This window comes from Gymnodraco acuticeps, unplaced genomic scaffold (assembly GCF_902827175.1).
Source record: "Gymnodraco acuticeps unplaced genomic scaffold, fGymAcu1.1, whole genome shotgun sequence".
NCBI classification, from domain to species: domain Eukaryota; kingdom Metazoa; phylum Chordata; class Actinopteri; order Perciformes; family Bathydraconidae; genus Gymnodraco; species Gymnodraco acuticeps.
In genome coordinates this window covers 1,433,949-1,455,296 of record NW_022991187.1, presented here as the reverse complement: position 1 = coordinate 1,455,296, position 21,348 = coordinate 1,433,949, and the positions used below count along the sequence as shown (strand labels likewise).

At 40.3% G+C, this 21,348-nt stretch overlaps 1 protein-coding gene across 2 annotated transcripts in view; it reads left to right on the top strand.

Annotated features, from left to right (window-relative positions):
* Positions 1 to 16,716: 16,716 nt before the first annotated feature.
* The window catches only part of tcf7l1b (transcription factor 7 like 1b), a 33,010-nt gene continuing 28,378 nt past the window's right edge, over positions 16,717 to 21,348 (top strand). For both annotated transcript variants that reach the window (XM_034238296.1, XM_034238297.1), the window contains exons 1-3: positions 16,717 to 17,591; positions 17,712 to 17,784; positions 17,875 to 18,002. In XM_034238296.1, coding sequence (XP_034094187.1) covers positions 17,406 to 17,591; positions 17,712 to 17,784; positions 17,875 to 18,002 — 387 coding nt within the window. In that variant the 5' untranslated portion in view covers positions 16,717 to 17,405. The remainder of the gene's footprint in view (positions 17,592 to 17,711; positions 17,785 to 17,874; positions 18,003 to 21,348) is intronic.

The window sequence follows — 21,348 nt, the reverse complement described above, 5'->3', positions numbered from 1 at the left end:
CTGAATTGACACTTCTGTTCTGTTCGTCGAAATACAATTTAATTTAAATTGATGACAGCTTGGACACGGTCCACTTCTCAAAATCAAATATATATCACTTTTAATGATTAGGGCAGATCATTACAATGATCAATCTTTTTACAAAACAACTGCATGTGACCACTTTTTGATTAAAATGACTGTTTAGCATTACTAATGCTATGAAACAAAACTCCAGAGTTCTCCATATGTTTTCAGATTTCTTCCTATGTTTTGGCTGTGTCCACCAATTAGATGCTTTCTGTTTGCCACTTTATAACGTGCTTTCTTATATCAAAAGTTATTCATTATAAATACATTCAAAAATCACTAATGTAATCACTATCTGTATCATCAACATCACGGCACTAATACTAAATAAATGAATTCGGTGTTGTAACAACAGGGTCATACATTGTTTCAAACAAATAGCCTACTACAATGTATGACTTTGTGTAAGACACAATAACTGAGGCCAGGTGTCCACAAGATGTCACTATTTGAAAAGAGCAAAAACACACAAGAAAGAAAGGGGCAGAATTAAATGGATTATATACAGCTTTGACCTGAAAACGCGTTAGCAAGATCTATAGTGTCATTTATCAAAATAAATGCTGCAGGCTCAGAATAAATTAATTCATTTAAAAAGTGTGTCTGTAAATTAATTTGCTCAAGTGCAAAAGTGCAGGACAATGGAGCTGCAAAGTACAATACAGCCAAACAGATGTATTATTTACGAGTACATAGGAATAAAGAAAAACAAGACTATAGAATTGTTCATTCAATACCCAATCATTGTAAAGGCATATTCATCTGAGTCAGCTGCGTGCTCCGGTTTCTGCACAGCCTTGTCTTGCAAAGCCTCATGAGCTTCCCTTTATATGTCTTAAACAAGAGTGAAAAAAGAGCTCTCATTATTTTAGTGAGTATGTATGAATGGACCGCAGTGTTCATTCTTCTTAAATGGCTGATTCAGTGTCAGGTTGAGGATCCTATCGTCAATGTGACACTGAGAGGGACCATTTTCCTTTGGAAAGCTGAAGATTCCTTCAGATAATATCTTATTGTTTGCTCATCTCTGTGCTCTCAATGACCTGCCTGTCCTCGGGGCCTGCCTGTAATCAGATTCAGCAGCAGAGGTAGCAGTTTGGTTCTTGTGCAGCAGGGGCCTTGTGTTCGGAGTTTGTCTACTTGGAGAGGCCATTTATCAGCATGAGGTTTTCAGACACAGTCAAGCCCACACTTTGTTGGCTTGAAGCCTCGGTTCACAAAGCCTCCCACAGTCATCCTACTGTAGCTTCCTCTGAAATCTCAAATCACATTGGTTTGCTTGCTACTGTGTACTTTAAAACCTACAAGGATTTTATAGTGGACAAATTGTGAGACCTCCACAGTAACGGGTGATGCTACCTTTAATCGTTCACAGAGGGGGAAGAAGTATTCAGATGCTTTACTTTGGTAAAAGTACCAATACATTTATGTCAAAATACTTCATTACAAGTTAAAGTCCAGCATTCAAACTCTTACTTAAGTAAAAATACTCTCAGCAAAAATGTACATAACGTATAAAAAGTAATCATGTGCAGAAAAAATTGTCTTTGTGTGTGTATATAATTATATTTATAAATGTGACATTTCTAGATATTCTTCTTGCACCATGTAGCATTTGACTGTAGACAAACAAAGTTCTGAATAACTTTTTGTCAAATATTTAAATAATTTGACTCTTTTGTGACTTAAGGAGTAAGTCCTTTAGTCAGATTTTTAGAGTTGCGTTTTGTTAAAAGTAGCTAAAGTTGTAAATGAAGTGGAGAACAATTATATTATTACCCTTTTAAATGTAATGGAGTAGAAGTATAGAGTAGCATAAAATGGAAATACAAAATTCAAGTACTAGTAACTCTAACTTTCACTAAATGACAGTACTTTAGTAAATGTACTTAGTTACTTCCCACCTCTGTTCCTTCACAGCAATAAGCAAGACATCTTGTGGTTTCTATAAGGCAACATATCACTGATCTGTATGGGGAATTTCCCACCTATAAGATGAGTTTTTAGTTACAGGACTAGTGCCCCATGTTCCAGATTGATGTATGAGCCAAGGTGTGAGCGTGTCAGGGCTGAGATGATATGGGTGGGGGTTGGAGCTTAGTTGACCTGTCTCATGAGGAATATAGCCTTTAGTGCTGTTATTTGAAACCATGGACTCAACAGACTCCAGTGATCTGTCTTTTTGGTCACATGAATCATCATTAGTTCCATTGTATAACAGAAAGCATTCCACTTATTTAGCCAATTATGCTAAAGCTGCCTCTGAGCTCGAGTATATTCCTCTCCATGGCATTTTTCCCATGGTTGGGATGACAAAGCACATATGCTCACTGTCATTTTCAAAATTAGCTTAAATGAATCTCGCTAATGTCTGAATTATCCAATAAAAGCACAACCAATTAATGCCGAGCACAAGCTGGGCTCAGTCCCCCAGAGGTGTTCTACCTTCGGTCAGTGTATTAGCTTTCTGAGGGCTCTCTTATGGAACAAAGATCCATTGTTCCCACAAACTAAGAGATATTTGTTCACTCCTTGTATCAAGGGTCTTGATTTGATTATACACTCAGGCAATATGCAAGCAGTGCTCATGTTTGCAGTGAAGTCAGCACTCTGCACAATCAAATAATTCTTGAGCTGGGTAACTGGAAAAAAGGGTCATTATGTGTGGAGCAATCACTGTTTCATGGCTCATTTCCTTCGTTGTGATTTGATTCCGCTTGTCAGTGTTAAGGTGGCCTTTGACCTAAAACAAATCTCTGGCTTTCCCCTCAAATCTTACTTTTGCATTTATGTGTATCAATATTAGAGTTTTAGCTTTCCCTCGTCTTCTTTTTGTTTTGTGGACTTTAAAACAAGCTTATACATGACTGCTATGTTTTTATTGGCTTAAAATGTTTAAATGATGCAATCATATAAACATTTATAGCTTCAAGGATGTGCTTATTAAATGGTATTATGTGCTTTAACTGTGGCTGTAGAGTTCTCCGCAGGTTTTATTGGCCTAATTGCATAGTGGTTACAGGATGTTTTATTTACAAGCAGAGGTCCGAGCATAAAAATAATACTTCATTTTAGTGTTCTCACACTGGCCAGACCTGTTAAAAGTGACAGGCTGAGTTGTTTTCTGAATAACAGTTTTTGGACTAACAACAAATAAAAAGTAATATCGACGTACGAGAGGTCCTTTTCAGAAAACCAATTAATTCGATTTAGATTTGACATGTAACATCTTAATTTGGAAAGTAAATTCAGCCATTGTAGAAATATAAAGTAAAATGTGTTAGATTTTCTTCTTAAATAACAACAATAACAAAAAAGGTATCACAAAATGGAAAATCCACAACTTCAAACTGCATTTTATGTAAAAATAATCTTTATTTTCCAAATTTGGATTGAAAAATCGAATTAAATGAATCATTGTTTTTGTTACAACAGCAAGCATGACTTATGGGTCCATCCTCTGGATCATTACTAAAAAGATTTAAGGGTTATCTTTTTAATTCTTCTCTGATTATCAGGATATAATGTGTCTCCAGAGAGTGCAGAAAGTATGAGATCAGATCCAGTCCCCATCACCTCTGATCCACCCTTATCAGATGTGCATCATGTGGAGCACAGACGCGAACCACACATATAGTCATAAAGCGCCAGTAATCCTTTGGGGTTAAGCACTTAAAGCGCCGTCCCCAGAGTCCCCTGTGTCTCTGGGTTGCACCACAGTTTTGGCACGGTGATTGACAGCTCTTGAAACTGTTTTACTGTGCTGCAATGAGAGGTCTCCAGAGCCTATAGGACAGGTAATAACTAGTCTGCAGTGTTGATTAATACGTTTAGCGGTGACTCTCCGTAATCAAATGTCTTCCAGCTGTTTGAGCTCTGATGACAAATTCAGGTTTTCCGAGTTTGCTGAGCTTCCTTGAGAGACAAAGAAGGGATTTCCTCTGAAACAGACAGGCAGTGGCAGCACCAACAAATGGCTTGGGACTGTTATCAAATAGAAAGTCAGACTAAATATAAACGTATCTTCTGCAGCCTGAGCCAGCACCGCAAGAAAAGAGAAAGCAAGAGTTTAAAAAAAGAATCCTGGGACAACGAGAGTAAAGTATCCTTTTGGTCACATTTTAGTCATATTTTCGTCAAAGGGAAATATATTTGTGACGTTATCTTGGTACTTTTGTTACAGCTGACCACACACACACCATCTCTTCAGCAGTTTTGAATAAAGCTGTTGCTGCTGAGGTATTTAAGCAGCCACCTGTTGTATGAGGGGGTTTTAATGTGCAGAGGTGTGTGGTAAGTGTCTGTATTTGTGTGTGAACGTAAGTGACTGGGACATGGGGGGGCTGTCCATCCTGCTGCACAATAAACAGTTTGTTTCCCAGGAGCACCCCTCATGTTCCTGTTGTTGGCTCCATCGCTGCTCACTGGGAAACGTCCTGGCCTCTATTGTCCAGGGGGTCGGGGGGTCACAGGATGCTCCTAAAGGCCCAAAAGGGGAGGTAAGAGGTTGGATAGCGAGGCATGATAAAGAACCACCCCCCCCTCTCTCTATGCACGCAACCCTTAAAAAACAAAACATTAAAATTGCTTCTTTTTTCTCCTCTCTTGTCACAAAGTCTTTCATTCGAACTCCCAGTCATTATTAAGAGTTTCAGGAAATGGAATCAGGACAATGCTCGGACTGACTATTTCATTTTAAACATCCTGAGTACGTTTTTCATAGAGCTCTGTCACTTGCGCTCTTTGCAAATCTTTCATAGAGTCCACAAGCTTTCCCACACAAAATTGGGAAATTCAATCTAAGTAGCTAACAGAGAGTAAGGCATATCATTAAAGAAAGAAAAAACAGCCAAGAAAGGAGTGGTTGTATTGTACCGTTTTCACCACACAAATGTTATTCTCTAACCACAGACAGAGCTTAAACAATGACTCTGGAGCAGATACATGCTTCTGATTGCTGTGACATTTTAAACAGATAAATGGACTGTACTTATATAGCGCTTTATCCAGTCTTTAAGACCCCTCAAAGCGCTTTACATACTACATGTCATTCACCCATTTACACCCATTTATAGAGAGCAGTGTATGTTACTCTAGGAACTAACATGCATACACATTCACACACCGTTGGCCATCGGGAACAACTCAGGGTTAAGTATATTGCCCAAGGATACATCGACATGTTGACTGCATGGGCTGGGATCGAACCCACAACCTTCTGGTTGAAAGACGACCGCACTCCCTCGCAGCCACAGTCGCCCTGTAAACAGCCACATAAATGCTGTTATTGCAGCCTGATTAAATATGTCGCCTCATAACAGTGGCTAATTATGATAGTTAAGCAGTGTTGCCACAATGGAAACTTTGTGCGCCTCTCTTGAGAATACAAACAAACTGACAGCACACTTTGAGGTATGTATCTGTATGTGCTCTTTTGTGAAACTGCATCCAAGCAATGTTTCCCCATGAATGTAATTAATTAAAGCTTTTGAGCAATACTCTCATTTTTGTTATTGAACCTAAACCAAAAGCTTAGGGCCTGCGGGCTGTCCTGTGCCTCAGTGTACCGGAGGAAAGGGATGATAGACATGCTTTTCTCAGGACATTCAGGAGGACACGCTGAGTTAACTGGATCTTTGAACAATATTCCAGATGCTTGTTGCCTTGCATTTAAAAAAAGGCTGTGTTTCTTCCTGTCTGTATTTGTCCCTTATATGCACTATATCACATTTAATTTATAGTGCAATCAAAGGATATGATAAACATACTGACATTTCTACTGTTTCAACCATTCAAAGGTTATAACTTCTCATTATTTCCAGAAACTATTGCAAACAACATTACTGCTTTGAGTTCACTGTCATCACTCTCATTTAGGTTTGGTTCTGGCCACAGCACTCAGTTGTTTTCAGAGAAAAAGCTCTTAAACCTCACTGTTCATTAACCTCTCTGCACCAAACAGCCGAAACATGCAGTTAGCGATGACCTGGTAAACGTACTAGAACATGTTGTAGCTAAAAGCATTTTCCTCAGGAGTTGGTAGAGAAAACAGAGCTTAAAGAGAGAGAACTTTGATATCTATTGAAGTCTATCTATCTATTCACTCTTTTGCTTTTCTGTAATGTAGTGTTGGGAACTTGTGTTGTATATGTTAATTACATCTAATACAGTTTTTTCCAATTGCTAAAACACGTTTCTTTTAAGCAATTTAAAAAAACGTAGAGAACCGTGTGCAGTGTTTTGCAAAAAGTGCCAAGTTGAATTGCAAATTGGGAGCAGAGCTGAAAATGTGTTTAGAGTTTTGGAGATTTGAGCTGAGGTTTTGTTCTTTGAGTGTGAGTTTAAATAATTATGCGAGGTGTTGTGTGTTAGCAACTGAAAAAAACTGTAAGAGAATTCTGCATATAAAGATTGTTCAAGTCTTCAAAAATATGTGCAGAAACTCAAGTATACTGTTGTTGTACTTTTAGTTTTCTCCAAAAGAAAAAAGGTGCTACATTCATGCCCAACACATATACAGTTGTGTAAACCAAAATGACGCCTCTGTTACAGTTTCTCTCGATTGCTAACACACTTCTTTTTTTTTAATTGCTCATTTTCTGAGAACACTAAACACAATTCACAAAACCACACACCCAAAGTGCAATACACCTCATTTCTCCTGCTAAATGAAAAACTGCCCTCAAAACTACATAAACACTTAGCAAATGCAAACTTTTGCACCAAATATAACACACTTCATTCATAATACTAGATGGTTTGACCACCCAGCTGCACACTGCTGAGCATCATCTAAAGCACTTTCATCTGTTATGGGCTGTGCTCTGTACATAGAGGTTTCTGCAGAGAAAGACTGCTTGAGTTTACAGAAATACAGTAAATGAAGAAATACAAATGAGTTGTTGAAAGAAATCACATTTTATTCAAAAATAACATTGTGCAACATGCATCGATCTCAGCCCATAGTTATTATGCTTCGGATCTCTCTAAGTGTGATGGCATTGTTTGCCAAAACCCAGTTTGTAACTGCTGCTTCCTGCCTCATTGAAAACCCTTAGCCTTCCACCTCTTTGTTTCTCAGTCCTTCAGATAAACAACAAAGACATAGTGCTTGGTCAGTGTCTGAGTTGCATAAAAGTAAGTTTACCACAGTACATTGTGCAGGATGTTTTAACAGTTATAGTATGTAACATGCTAACAATTCAATTACAGTAATGAAGTAAATACGTTTCACACAACAGATATAAGCACTGAGATATCATGAGAGTATTCTTCTTTGTCCACGTCCTCTCCCTCCAGCTCTACCTCTCATTCTTCCTCCTCTCACTCTCAGCCCAGCTCTTCCTCCTCCTCTTCCTCTTGCTCATGCTTCCATGTTGGCTTCCATTGTTGCTGTAAGAAAGTACTCACCTGTGGTCTTTTTATAGTGCCAACATCCTGATTGATGAGCCAACAATGATGCTACCAGGTGTTTGGTCAGGTGGAACGTGTTTCTTGATCATTGGTCAATGTGTGAGGCATTTTGAATATCAGTGTTTTAAACCTGCTAACATGTGACTTTATGTCAGATTCCTTTGTTTTACGTGGAGAAACGTGTGCAGTGGTTTGCAACAAGTGCCATGTTGATTTGCAAATTGTGTGAAAAGCTGAAAACGTGTTTAGAGTTTTTGAGATTTGAGCCGATGTTTTGCTCTTTGAGTGTCAGTTAAAATAATTGTGCTTTATGTAGAATTTTAGTGTGTTAGCAATCGATAAAAACTGTAAGTAATCTTTACCAAGTAAAGAAAAATACTCAGGCTGCATCCACCTATCTGGGTCTGGCCACAGCGCTTCATCTATGTGTGTATGTGTGTATGTGTGTATGCGTGTGTGTGTGTGTGTGTGTGTGTGTGTGTGTGTGTGTGTGTGTGTGTGTGTGTGTGTGTGTGTGTGTGTGTGTGTGTGTGTGTGTGTGTGTGTGTGTGTGTGTGTATGTGTGGTCTAGCATTACTATACTTGTGGGGACCTAAATCTGTTTACATAGTCACGTGTGGGGACTGGCTTCCCTTATGGGGACAAATTGGAGGTCCCCATAAGGGGAATCATTCATTTTAGGGTGAAGACTTGGTTAGGTTTAGGATTAGGGTTAGGTTAAGGGTTAGGCATGTGTTGGTTATGGATAAGGTTAGGATAAATCTCCAGGAAATGCATGTAAGTCAATGTAATGTCCCCTGAGTGATGTATACATGGTATGTGTGTGTGTGTGTGTGTGTGTGTGTGTGTGTGTGTGTGTGTGTGTGTGTGTGTGTGTGTGTGTGTGTGTGTGTGTGTGTGTGTGTGTGTGTGTGTGTGTGTGTGTGTGTATGTGTGTGTGCGTGCGTGCGTGCGTGGTCGTTGTTCAAGTATTGATATATTGATCCTCTGACTTAAATGTATCAGTCAATTATAATCTATATAATCAGTTAATTTGATCACTCTTTTCTTAATTTTTTTCTCTGTTTGTTTGATTATTATTGTGTTATTGTATTCTTTCGTGTGCCCTGTCCCATTCGTTTTTGAACATAAAAAGGACAGAAAGAAAAGTAAAATGTTATTCAGCAAACTAATATGTAACTAAAATTGTCAACAACATGTCAAATGAATGAGTACAGTACTTAGTCAAAAAAAGTTGGTAAAGTTCCTACTATTGTAAAAGTATTTGAGTCAACACTCCCCCACTGTATGACTGTGTTGTTTCATTGTTCTTGTACGTATGAAGACATGTGCCTGACGTAAAATGAGAAGTTAATAAAAGTAACATGAGCGGCAAAAGGTGCAGCACTTGGCCATCTTCATTTTTCAACCACGGCAATCATGAATATAATGCTCGTAGCTTGGGTTACATGTTATGAGTCTTCCTCGAGGCTTGACCCTCACCTCGCCGTGCCCTGTCATATCAGGTTAAGAGTCGTACTGTAGAGGACGTGACAGCTGGAAATGATTTGAGGCTTTCCCCATAGTTTGTTTTCAGACCACGCTGCTGGGAATGGATGAGAGACATGTGTAGGTTAGCCTTTAGCTGTATGTGCCTCATGGTGATTAAACAATGAATGATATCACGGCACCAATCTGCACTGCAGCATATTTAGTCTGTATGTAAGTATAACTGGCTAATCCAAGCTGTCCAGGTTTATCTCAGAAAATGTGTCGCTATCAGACTTAATTGGACTCCTCTGCGCTTTGAGCACTTTGACCTATTGGGGATTCATTTCCTGGCCTGTTGTGTTTCTAAGTCTGCAACTGGGGTTCTGGCATAATTTGCGTTCTCACTTCCCAATGCTTCTCAGATGGCGGGGTGCTTTCCTTTTCTTTATGACCAAATAAATCTAACTGGTGCCAAAGAGGGAAAAAAATGGGATTAAAATTCCCCTTTCTCAGTCTAGAGGAGCCCAGCTGCAGTGTACTGTTTGTTTTCCACAGCTGCAGAGTCCAGCATTACTGAGAGGTGGGCCGAAGCAAAACAGAAATGACTTATTTTCGTTGGCATGTATCTTCCATTCACTAAGCGATAATTGCATTGTTGAATTAGAAAGCAAGAGTGTCAGTCTGGTTAAGATAATCTTAATGTGGTCCAACACGCTTTCTGTTTACATGTAATATCTTCAAGGTGGTTTTATTCACTCGGGTGATTTTGTTTTACAATAGCTCTTTTTTTTCAGAGGTATATTCTCTGTTCTCACCAAAGTCTATTTGAAAAGACGCACTGTACTCACAACGCCTACTGTATGATGTCGTAGCGCTCAAGTGACAACACAAATAGAGACTGTCGCCAGAGCACGGAGAATGATAATAAACTAGGTGGTTAAAAGACAATGTAAACTCTACAGTACAACATGTACAGTGGTTTAAAAAAAGGCTACAGTTATTAAACAAACATCTATTTTAACAACCGCACATGAGCAGCAACTTATTCCCACAAGAACGAATGCGCTACAGAGAAGAAAACTAGAGGTGTTGATGCACGTAGAGATAAGACTGGAAGAAATGTGGTGCTGCAGGTAAAACATGTCTGTGCGTAATATTTCCTGGGCTTTGGCACAGTTCATGTGTTTCTCTGTAAATAATGTCTGCATGTAAATGAGCACAACTGCTCTGCCCTAACCTTGGAGAGAAGAAGAGAATGAGCTGCACATAATCCGAGCCATCTCGTGCCGTGTCTGTTGAATTTATTTTCTACAGTTATCTACAATCATTTCCATTTCAGTGCTTAGAGTCTGGATGTGTCTGATCAACATGACTCAGTTCCCTGTAAAGAGTACACTCCCAGCAGATCATTTTACCACGCCACATATTTGACGCTCTGAAATATCTCTACTTTTTAAAGAAAGCCTTTACTATCTTACAGCTTGGAAACAAGAGCCCATCTGTGTCCCATATTTACACAAACATTACAAGTTATCTGTTCTGATATTTGAACCCATATCACCCCAGATGTGTCACACGGCAGATCTCAGTGTCCTTATTAGTTCTTGTTTTAGAAAATGTTGTATACAGTTTGGTAGCTTTGAGAAATGTAATACACATAAGCTTTATTTTACTCCACAGCAACCCCGCCTTTTGTGATTATACACTGTACACTTACACTATAAGGCAACATCCAGCAGGGACTGTGCCGGAATACTATGGAAGAAAGATTTACGCACCAACACATAAGGTTGAGGGTTTCTAGACCCTGTGCATTATTCTGACTGTGTGCTGGACATGGTCATTCTCTAACTTGATAGAGTGTAAAAAACAAAGAAGCCACAAAGACAACACTAATAATAAGTATTCCATGTGAAAAACAAAAGTCCTCATGGACTGGAAATAACTTTATCTTCTCCTGTGGAGACAAACAGACAAAAACCATGCAAGGACGCTAAAAATATGCAGAAGACTTGTGGTGCAGTTTCCCAAGGCCAGCGAAAGGAAATAGATTGACAGTTTCTCCCTGACCTCTTTACTACCCCCCTGTAACATCCTAACAACCCCCACGGGGGATCCTGTCTCTATGTGTAAAACAGACAGTCAAAAAGCATCCTGGAAACTTTAGAGCCAAAAAAACAAGGGGACATGAGGAAGTCCAATAAGCTTGTATGTAGAGAGCTCAGTCGGGAGATAATCTGGAGGCCACACAGACCAGGCGCCAAGCCTATAGAGCCTAAAAGCTCCGTGGCGCAGCAGAGCAGCGTGGTCATTGTTGTCTTTGGAAAGTAAGCAGCTTCAGTGAGGCCAGTGGTGTGAAAGCCACCTCTCTTCTTGAGTGTCTGCTCCAGACCCTGTTGTTGACATACAGGGCAGGTGCAGCTGCTCTCTGCAACGGCATCAAGTAGAACCCCCTCGACACACACACTCACACACACATGAAGCTGGGATGTCACAAGACAGGGTTATATGGACAAAGACAAATCTACCATTTTCTTTAATATCTCTGCAACAATCAGCGAGGCACTGCTGAGTTAACACAGGGCCCACAGAGATGAAAACAATGGCTGGATTCTTCTGGCCTGAAGATGTCTATGGGAAATGGCAGGGATGCCAGCGCTGATAAGTGACCGAGGGGCTCGAGTTACTTCCAGCTGTCTGCAGCCGTGCATGCCTCTCCGGAACGTATGGTTCACGCATAATGCAAACCATTTCATTTGCGTAATGCTCATAAAATAAAAATCTGGCGAACATATTAAATAAAGTCAACAGCCTCTCACTTGTGCAGGGTTTTACATCACAGGAAAGAATCTCCAATCCTCCGAGGAGCGTTGCAATGCGTCCTCAGCTGAGAAAACACAGACAGTTGAACACCCTGACCCTACCAGAGATAACGTTAACAGGATCAATAAAACCAGGCGATAGTAGATAGCCTGAATGCAGCATCTGGATAGAGTGTGACTCAGGCTTTATGGATGATTATTGCAACCACAGAGCTGTGCATAGTAAATACTGTGGACCTGTTGGCTATGCTTGTTTTTTCCCTTAAACCATAAAAGACAGATTTCCATATAGACAAATATATAAAACAAGAGTATTTTTGTCCCCTTGTATTCTGAAATGATGGGAAATTAAAGTGTGAACAAATTAGCGCTTGTAAAAGACTAATAGTACCTTAATACGGGCTGTATTTTTCGGCTGTAAACCGAGTTACATTGAAAAACTAGCGCCACAATGAATTACCTCAATACCAGTGAGGGCCTCTTCCTGTCCATTTGGAAAATATAAGTACATATTCAAGCTGCTGCACACTCCAAAAGGAGAGTGCTTTTGGCAGGCTTTGAAGTTCACAGAAATAATGCTCCTTAAAAGCATCCTCTGCAATACAGAAAAACATGAACATGTATTTCAGTCGAGGCATGAGTGAGCACTTCTTAGCAACCATGTAAATCCGTGCTGTAGGATTCTGACCTGTTTGATGTCTTTTAGGTTCTATAATGACGCACATGCACCAGTCACATTGATTCGTTTTGGTAAGGTAATATTAATGTATTCACTTATTAATTTTCTTTTCTTAAGTTCAGGTTTAGGACAGAAATGTGTTAATTCAGTCTGCAACCAATCACTTTCAGGAGCCTTTTGGAAAAGATGCAACAAAATGCCAGAAAGAATGAGAAAGGCAAGGAATAAAAGTTTGCGATAAAGTCTTTTATTTTCTCTTCTGGACACAGTTTAGTGTTTTAGTTACACCCTTCAGGCAGTAAAACCTGTCATCTAATCATATCCTCACACAGTCTTAAATGCCATATACGCCCATACCAGCCTGGAAGGGAGACCTGTGGATTCAAACGGATATGAGGTTATTTTTGTGAGATCCATGATTGCATGAGGCACTCCCATCCAGACTTAGTGTGATGACTGTGAGGTGAGCTAATATGGCACAGTGGTGATGCAAAAGACATGTGCAAATACAGTTCTTGGTCTTTTAAATCTGTTGATCCTTTCTGCGATTTCTGAAAGAAAGTGTGGCCAAAGTTGATGGGGGGTCAATGTTTGGAATTGTTTAAGGAGGCTCTATTATGCTAATTTTCATGTTCGTATTTGTATTATGTGTCTCTTCTGCTACATGTCTCCATGCTTTAATGTTCAAAAAGCTCTTTATTTTTCTCATACAGCACCTCTTTTCACCCTCTGTCTGAAACCAGAGCCCAGTCTGCTCTGATTGGTTAGCTGGCCGGCCAATTGTGTTGTGTTGTGACTGCCTAGCGATATCCCGCCCCTTAGCCATGTAAAATATGTTAGAGCGCTAGCCAATAGAATTCCGAGTGTTACAGTGATGTCACTATGTTACAGACCATTTAAATGCACACAAAAAATAGGGCCTGGTTTAAAACATATATATAGCTTTTTGGGGATGATACAACGTCAATGGCAATGGTTTGAAAACATTAAAACCGTCATTAAAAAAACCACATGTGGTAAATGACGCATCTTATCAATAGACCACAATACATGCAAAGATATGAGGCCACATCTCGTATAATTGTGACAATTTTTACTCCATCTCCATCTCATCAAGCTGTACAAAAGCACAAATGGAGAGGTTGTGGAGGGCTCTTTGGATTAATGAAAGAACATGACTTGGGTACGCTTCAAAGACAATCAAGTGAGACCTAAACCTCCTGAAGTGAGATGGATGGAAGCAGCAGTAGCACATTGTGTGATCTGACATGTCTGCGGCACACTTTAACTGGTATTATTAGAGAGCTTGACAGGGCGCGTTTGGCCCTGGAAGACATGTTGGACACACTGCAGCAGATCAGAGAGAAGACAAGGGAAATACTTCAACGCCTCTGGAAAGTGAGGCAAAAAAAACGTGATGAGGAGATGGGAATTACTGCTGATTTAAGCACCAATTTGATTGGAAACTGATTGACCGATGGTTGGCAACACATGAAAGAATGACCTTGAATTCTCCAAAGCGAGTATGGATTGGCACACAGCATCTCTCTCTCCTCTCTCACTGTCTCTCCAACACACACATTCATGCACATAACACCACACTAACGCACACACCACACGTGGAAACACATACATGGGTATCGACACACACACACACGAGTGCTTTTTTTGCACTCTCTTTAGTGAGGAGGGGGTTGAACACACTGTCACGTACGACAAGCCAGAGTTGAGAGAGCAACTTCAAAGTAAGGCAGATGCAGGGACAGCACCCACTGAATATATTTTCTGGCCACCAGTCGATCTGCCCCCAGGCTAAGATTGTGGCTGTTCGCATCTCTCCTGACCCCTCATCAACTACCCGTTAAAACTAATCCCTCTTCAACAAGGCAGTCGTTGAGAGAAAGGAGCGATACGTAGGAACATTTAAAGGAGATGAAAGAGGAGATTACATCCTGTGTTGCAGGTATGAAGAAATTCATTTTCATCAAATACTTAATTGTCAGAATTTCTAAAAAGTGAAGCTGCTTTGATGAATAAATCAACAAGAAAGACACCTGGAACGTATAATTCAATCAAATGTAATTATGTTTTCTAAGCACAACTACAAGCAAATAATTAATGGGCTTTATTTTCACGCCTGAATCCATTTTGTAACAATAGGCATCCTTTTGTTTTTGAAAATGGTGGCTTTCTCACTTTGGAATAAAACATTTCAGATACACTGGATTTTTTTTTTTACATTTATCACAGAAGTGTTATATCTCAGTGTGCTGTTACAGCTTACTGAGAACAACAGTCTACTTACTGCATGCCAATGGTGCTTAATAGCACACTGCTGAAACTTGTGCGTGTGTGAGAAGTGTCAGTTTTTAAGAGATATTTCTGTTCAGCGACTGCTGTTGCATGTCATTATTTTTTTTTTCTGTGTTGACTTGTTTTAATATTTGATTTCTATATTAATCATTCATAAGGCTATGCTGCAGGAGAACTGAATAAATGTAATTATACCTGCTGGGACACGCACAGTCCATTACATCTCTGACATGTGATACGTTTCGGGGGAAAATAAAAAGTATTTTCTCTATTTTGTGCAGAGAAAATGCACAATATGTTGTGGCTCAGTACAAAAGGGTTGCATCATGAATTTGGATGAACATCTTGTCTGATCACCATTTGGAGAATGTATTCTCTCACATTCTCTGCATACTGTAGCCCGGAAAAACAATGATATGTAGCCCTGAGGGCAAATATTCACCTGTGTGTGCTGGCAAGTGCAAACCTGTCTATCACTGTGTACAATAAACCCACCATCCATAACCACCCCGCATGAAATACATAGAAGATGCAGCATGCAACTACTTTTAACTGAATACAAATACACACACTGACGTGCACGCACACACCATCAGCCAGTAGGAGTGTGGATCTAATGAGGCCCGTGGAGACACTGCTGAATTGTCAGTCAACCCTCAGCTTGCTGACACGCAGTCGACAACATCAATGACTTCTTTTCTCAAATGGGGGAAGCCTGTCGGATTGCATCAGAAGTAAAGAGAAGTCTGAGGTCTGTTGGATTCGGACTGAGACAGGTGAGGTAAGAAAATGTTCTAAAAGAGCTTCAGGGACACAAAAGTTGCTGCTAATGTATGTCCAACACCCAACTTTAAAACTTTGCGAGAAAACAGTCGTGATTAACATTTATGTGTAGGTTGCTCCACTGAAATGAAGAAAAGTTGCAACCACTTCCCCCCTTCTTCCAGGACGGCTGCCTGCACACCGGGCCTCCAATCCTCTTCCTTAAATCAACAATGGGGCCATGTATTCAGTATAGAGAAAGAGAGAGAGAAGTGAGGCTGGTCTTGTACTCTTGTCACAGGAGGCCTGCATGTTGCCTCACTCTGTCATGCCTACATTTGTGCCATAATACGCCCAGCTTATCCCAGGTGTTACTGTGCTTTGTCATTCCCAGCCTATTGTTTCAGGACATGCAGACGTGCAATTTACATGGCAGGGTGTAATTATGACTTTCTCACTAAATCCAGGTCTGTCATTTTCACACAGATGGAGGCAGTGTGGTCTCTCGCCTGACAATACTGGAGGTATCAGCTGGTGATAGACTTCGCTCAAGATACTTTAACTATAGTGGCTTTTATTCTGACAACAATGGCTGATTAAAAATAAAACACAACAAAACACATCCCCTGCTGCTCTGTACTGTCTTGTTCTTCTCTGATAAAATGCGACAACTTAAAGGGGCATGTCATATTCTACCTGTAAATCCTGCAGTAGAACAGGATATGTGAATGGATTTTAATCTAAATCTGTCCACTCTTTTGTGTTATATTGAAAGAAAAATGTATAAAATAAATAAATAATATGTTCTAACGAAAATCTCAATTGTATTACGTATACAATAATAAAGTATTTCAAATAAATATTATGTATAATATGTTTAATTCATGTATTATTATTATTCAAATCATATCATTATTATTATTATTGTTGCCTAACAATTTGTATTATTATGATTTTTTAAAAAACTAAAAAAAACGTGCATACATTTATTTGATTGCGCTTCCTCTACATTTTTTCCCTCCATTATTCTGTTAAAATACCCTAATTTCCCTGCTGTGTGCGGCTGTGCGTTGGTGTGCAGGCTGAAGAATAGCTGATCCACACGGAGCTGAATGAAGTGTCGGTTTTCAGAGCTAACTCCTCCCCTACGGACGGGCTGCGCTTTTTCTTCCACTTGAACAACCAAGTAGTTTTCAGGGCGCATTCCCCGGCAGCAATGTGGAGGGAAAGGGCGACTACGTCCAGCTGAACATTTTTCGTTACACACTTTTATCATCGGGTTTTATTCCTCTTTTTGCCAACTTTGTTAGATACACCAGCGAATCGTGGAGAGAAACAAGCGAGAGAGAAGTGAAGAAAACTGCAGCCTGACGGTCTCGTGTTTTTTCTGTTGTTTTTTTTTGTTTTACTCCAGCCATTGTTTTCTCACACATGGATATTAGGAGATGAAATCGGACGTGTTTCTTGCTCTTGTGTAAGCCTTCTCGGTCGGACTGTAGTTTATGTTGTCCCCGGTCTCTGTAGGAGGAGAGAGTCCCATTCCTCTGCAGCACAACACGGAGACACTCAGGGGCCACAAGTTGTCCACAAGCTGCGAAGGAGACCAAACTTTGCCAAGTTGCTGCGCATCCGGCCGTTGACGCCAAACGCGCATCGATATTTGTTTCATCCCCGTCGTAACTTTTACTGTGGATTATTATCGCCAGGCTCGTCATGGACCACGGGAGCACGTTCAGTGGTTGAGAAGGGGCGTTTGAAACATGAACAGTTTCTTGTAGTTAGTTTACTACTCCAGTTTGGACTGATCCGACACACAAAAACAGTCAATTGTTATTGTTTCCCCCCCCCCTATCCTCGATACAATCTATTCTGCAAAAATGCCACAGCTAAACGGAGGTGGTGGGGATGATTTGGGGGCCAATGATGAGATGATTTCTTTTAAAGACGAAGGGGAGCAGGAGGAAAAGATATCCGAAAATGTGTCAGCGGAAAGGGATTTGGATGATCTGAAATCCTCCTTAGTGAACGAGTCGGAAAACAACAGCAGCTCGTCAGACTCAGAGGTAAGGAAACTGCACATGTAATACTTCTCATCTGCTCAGCATGAAGAGAAATAAGAGTTTATGCTGTTGAAAGTTTCAATAGTTTCTTCCCCTCAGTGTGTTTTTGTTTTCCCTTGTCAGCAAGCAGAGAGGCGCCCCCAAACCAGACCCGACTTAGAAAGTTATGAGAAAGCAAGAGACTACTTCAGTGAAGGTAAAAAATGAAACACACTCATTGTTTTGCTATATCTTATCAGTTGTGTGGTCGTTTTATTTAATAACTAACACTTCTCTCCCCCTGCAGCACTGAGGAGGCAGCAAGATGGTGGCTTTTTTAAGAGTCCTCACTATCCTGGCTACCCGTTTCTCATGATCCCAGACCTCTCCAACCCATACCTATCCAACGGTGCACTGTCTCCGAGTGCAAGAACAGTAAGTGTCCCCGTGGATAATTCACTCTTTCCTCGCTCAAATTGCACTCTGCTAAAACTTCTGGCCGTGCGTAAAAGTTCCTTGTGCACTGCCAGACCGCCATATTCCCTCCGAGTGGCCTCTCAAGGAGTACTAACTACTTCTTTGTTCTTTTTTTGGGGATATACATTTCTCCCTGCCACCCAGCCCTCGCATTTGACAACTTCTCATTCGTCTCAAAGTTCAGACACATGACTCATTCTTTTTTCTTTTTATAAAATGTATAGCTACTCATTGTCGAAAATACCCTGAAACACCCATGCTGCATCTTGATTATATTCTCAAAAGTGACCTTGCTTTGCTTGAGCTATGTTTTGTGCTACCATCTCTTACATTTTGTAGTGAAAAGCCAAAATATTTTTTATATTTTAGAATAACAGGATATTATTAAGTTAGCCACTATATTGTTTTGCCTTTTTCCTGTTAGTACGGAAAGGGTTGCTTAAGTTTGCAGGAAAGTGAGTGATAGTCCTTTTTAACCATACATTTTTGCACACCTTCTTGTGCAAGAATACAAAAAGTGGTTCCTGGAGACATATTTTACTGTCACAACAGTGTAATACTATGCTTTGACACACATGTCAGTGCAGTGTCTGTGACAGCAGTTGTCTGGAGACTTTTAAAAGTCTAGATAAGGTTGACAGTTTCTTAAGTACCTGTTGTTGATGCACTATGATTCACTTGTTGCATCACATCAGTTGTACACAAATCTCTAAAGGGGCTTTTAACCACTTCAAGGATTAGTGTTGCATCGGTTTTTTTCTGCATAGCCATAAAAATCACATATTAAACATGCCTTAACAACAGGTTAGTGAAGCATGATGACGTTACAATAAGCCTTAACCAGTTGGTAACACTACAAATGTGATTAATGAAGTCACATTAGAAAGTTCATAATAAGAAATCCCGCATTAGATTAAAATGCGTGTTATAGTATTCATAATGAATACTGATTACCAACAAACATGCATGATTTAAAGCATTTTAACCAACAATATTTGGATTGCTAACGCACTAAATACAATTGAACTATGCAAACTTCCTTGTAATAATCCCTGCTGGAGAGCTGTGTTCCTCCGAGCTTGTCCATCCCCCAATCCATGTCACATCCCCCCAAAAAACAAGTACTTTCGTTAAAGCCTGGCAGGCATCTGACTGAAAAGACGACCCCCACCCCACAACCCCCCTTTTTTCTGTCTCCTTTTCACTGTTTTTGGCCCTCTCCCCTCGCCTCCCTCTACCTTCCATTCAATTAGAAAGGCGTTAGTTGACCATTGTTATTCTGAGCAGTCTTGATGGCTTCATTGGAGGTCCCCATTGGGGCTCATTAACTAAATGGCTACTCTGCTCACACTAGGTGATACATACCACTGTGGAGATTGCATATCTCGTTGCTTTTGGATGCCAGACTTTGTAAATGTAATCATATTTAGCACATTATAATATATAGTGCCTTTTCTTAGCAGGAAGCTTTGCTAGATGTCTTTATAGAATCAAGGAAAGAGCCTCACAGAATTTCTAGCAGCCTATTATCTAGCCTCTTCTTTGTTTTGTCACTTGTGGGTCTCTCGTATGAAAGCATTTCACCCCCTTGTGTTTTTGTCCAGCAAAGCAAAGTTGAAAATTAAAAACCGTTGTTCTTGTTACTTGAGGCAAAGTAGCGAATAATTGGAGACGATTTAAAATGCAGAGGTATAATCCCCCATATTAGGAAAAGAATAGAATGAGGTCAATGGGACAGGGTGAGCTGACTGTGTCAATCATCAGCGTGGCAGAAAACATGCTTGCAGACAATGGCTGGCATACTTAGCAGACGTCTTAAGGTCCTCCATGTTGCTCATGGCTTAGTGGGAACGCAGTGAGTTTGATGGATGAGGGGTTTGACATAGCACCTATTTAGGCTCGCATTCTGGGTTTTGGTTTATTTACACCTGTGGATGAAGTTCAATACAGTCAAATGATATTTACCTGTGGATCGCAGCAATGTCTGGCAAATAACTTAGTTTAACTACTGAACTGGACATTTATCACGCATCATCACCCTGTGGGAAAGAGCTGATTGGGTTGTGAGATTAAATTGTGCCCGCAGTGTAAGCACATTTTTGTTGTCACCTCTCAAAAACATTCCAAGTTTATTATAGCTTGTGTGTCTTGGAAAGCCCTGCACTGATGGATTAGTTTTATAAGTGTAGTGTGCAATGTGGTCGTGCTGCACGAGACACAATAAAGTTATGGCTTTCAAATAGATCATGTGATTAATGCCATTCTGATGAAATCCACTGCTTTCATATCCGGGGTCAAGTTTCATAGCTTTGTAATTATTCTCTGGAATAACTGATAGAAGCGTTTGTTAGAGGCTAGCTTTTTTTTTTTACATTTCCTGCATGTATCCATTTACAATTCCCCTTTCTGGTCTGGCATCTTAGTAATTTTGTGTAATAATAAAGCCATCTGAAGCCACATATATGTATACTCCTCACATATCAGCACTTAGAAGACACACGGCTCAATTATAGTTAAGAGGTGTTGCTCAAGAGTCCTCATGCTGTGATTTCAGCCTGAAATGTGCAACGTGATGAAGGATTTGAGGCCCAGGCTTTTACATTTGGATGTGGCAACCCTAGCATGAGCAATGAGAGACAGGCCTACATGGGATCAGCACAGAGTTCCCCTGAGGACCAACATAACTGATTTAAAGCCTGCTCGGAGCTGACATTCTGCTGTAATCCACTGAGAGCTGAGGAGGAGGTTTTATGTTTGCAGAGATGTTCCTCCAGACTTCTTCCTGCTGTGGTGTGCGGGGCTAGACCAAGTTTTATCTTCCCTGACAAATCAAGCGTATTGTTAATTAATTTATGTGATTATCGCCTCATTGTTCCCGTAGTGACAGACTAGTGCCAGATTTAATTGGTGAGCACACACTCGGCTTGACGCCACCTCTTGCCCGCTTCATCAGCACTTTTAGATAACTCAGCGAGTATATCATCATCATCACTAAAGAGTGAAATGCCTCTTGTGTGTGAGAGGTTTGCACGTATGCGAGAGCGAGGTTAGCCACTCGAATATATCTTCATCAAATATACGCAGTGGGACTCCAGAGCATGATTGTGGAGTAGAAAATGTTTTGAGATTGACATATGAATGGAGAGCTTGTATAAGTCTGAACATGTCGCTGGCCACGATTGCATGCCTCTCTGACTTCTTTTTTTCCATTCTTTCTGCTGCTTTTTGGTGCTTAAAAATGTGCAGACAAAGAAAAGTCAACACAGACATTGTCCCGCTGAATAAAGGGCCTCTCCCTGCATAA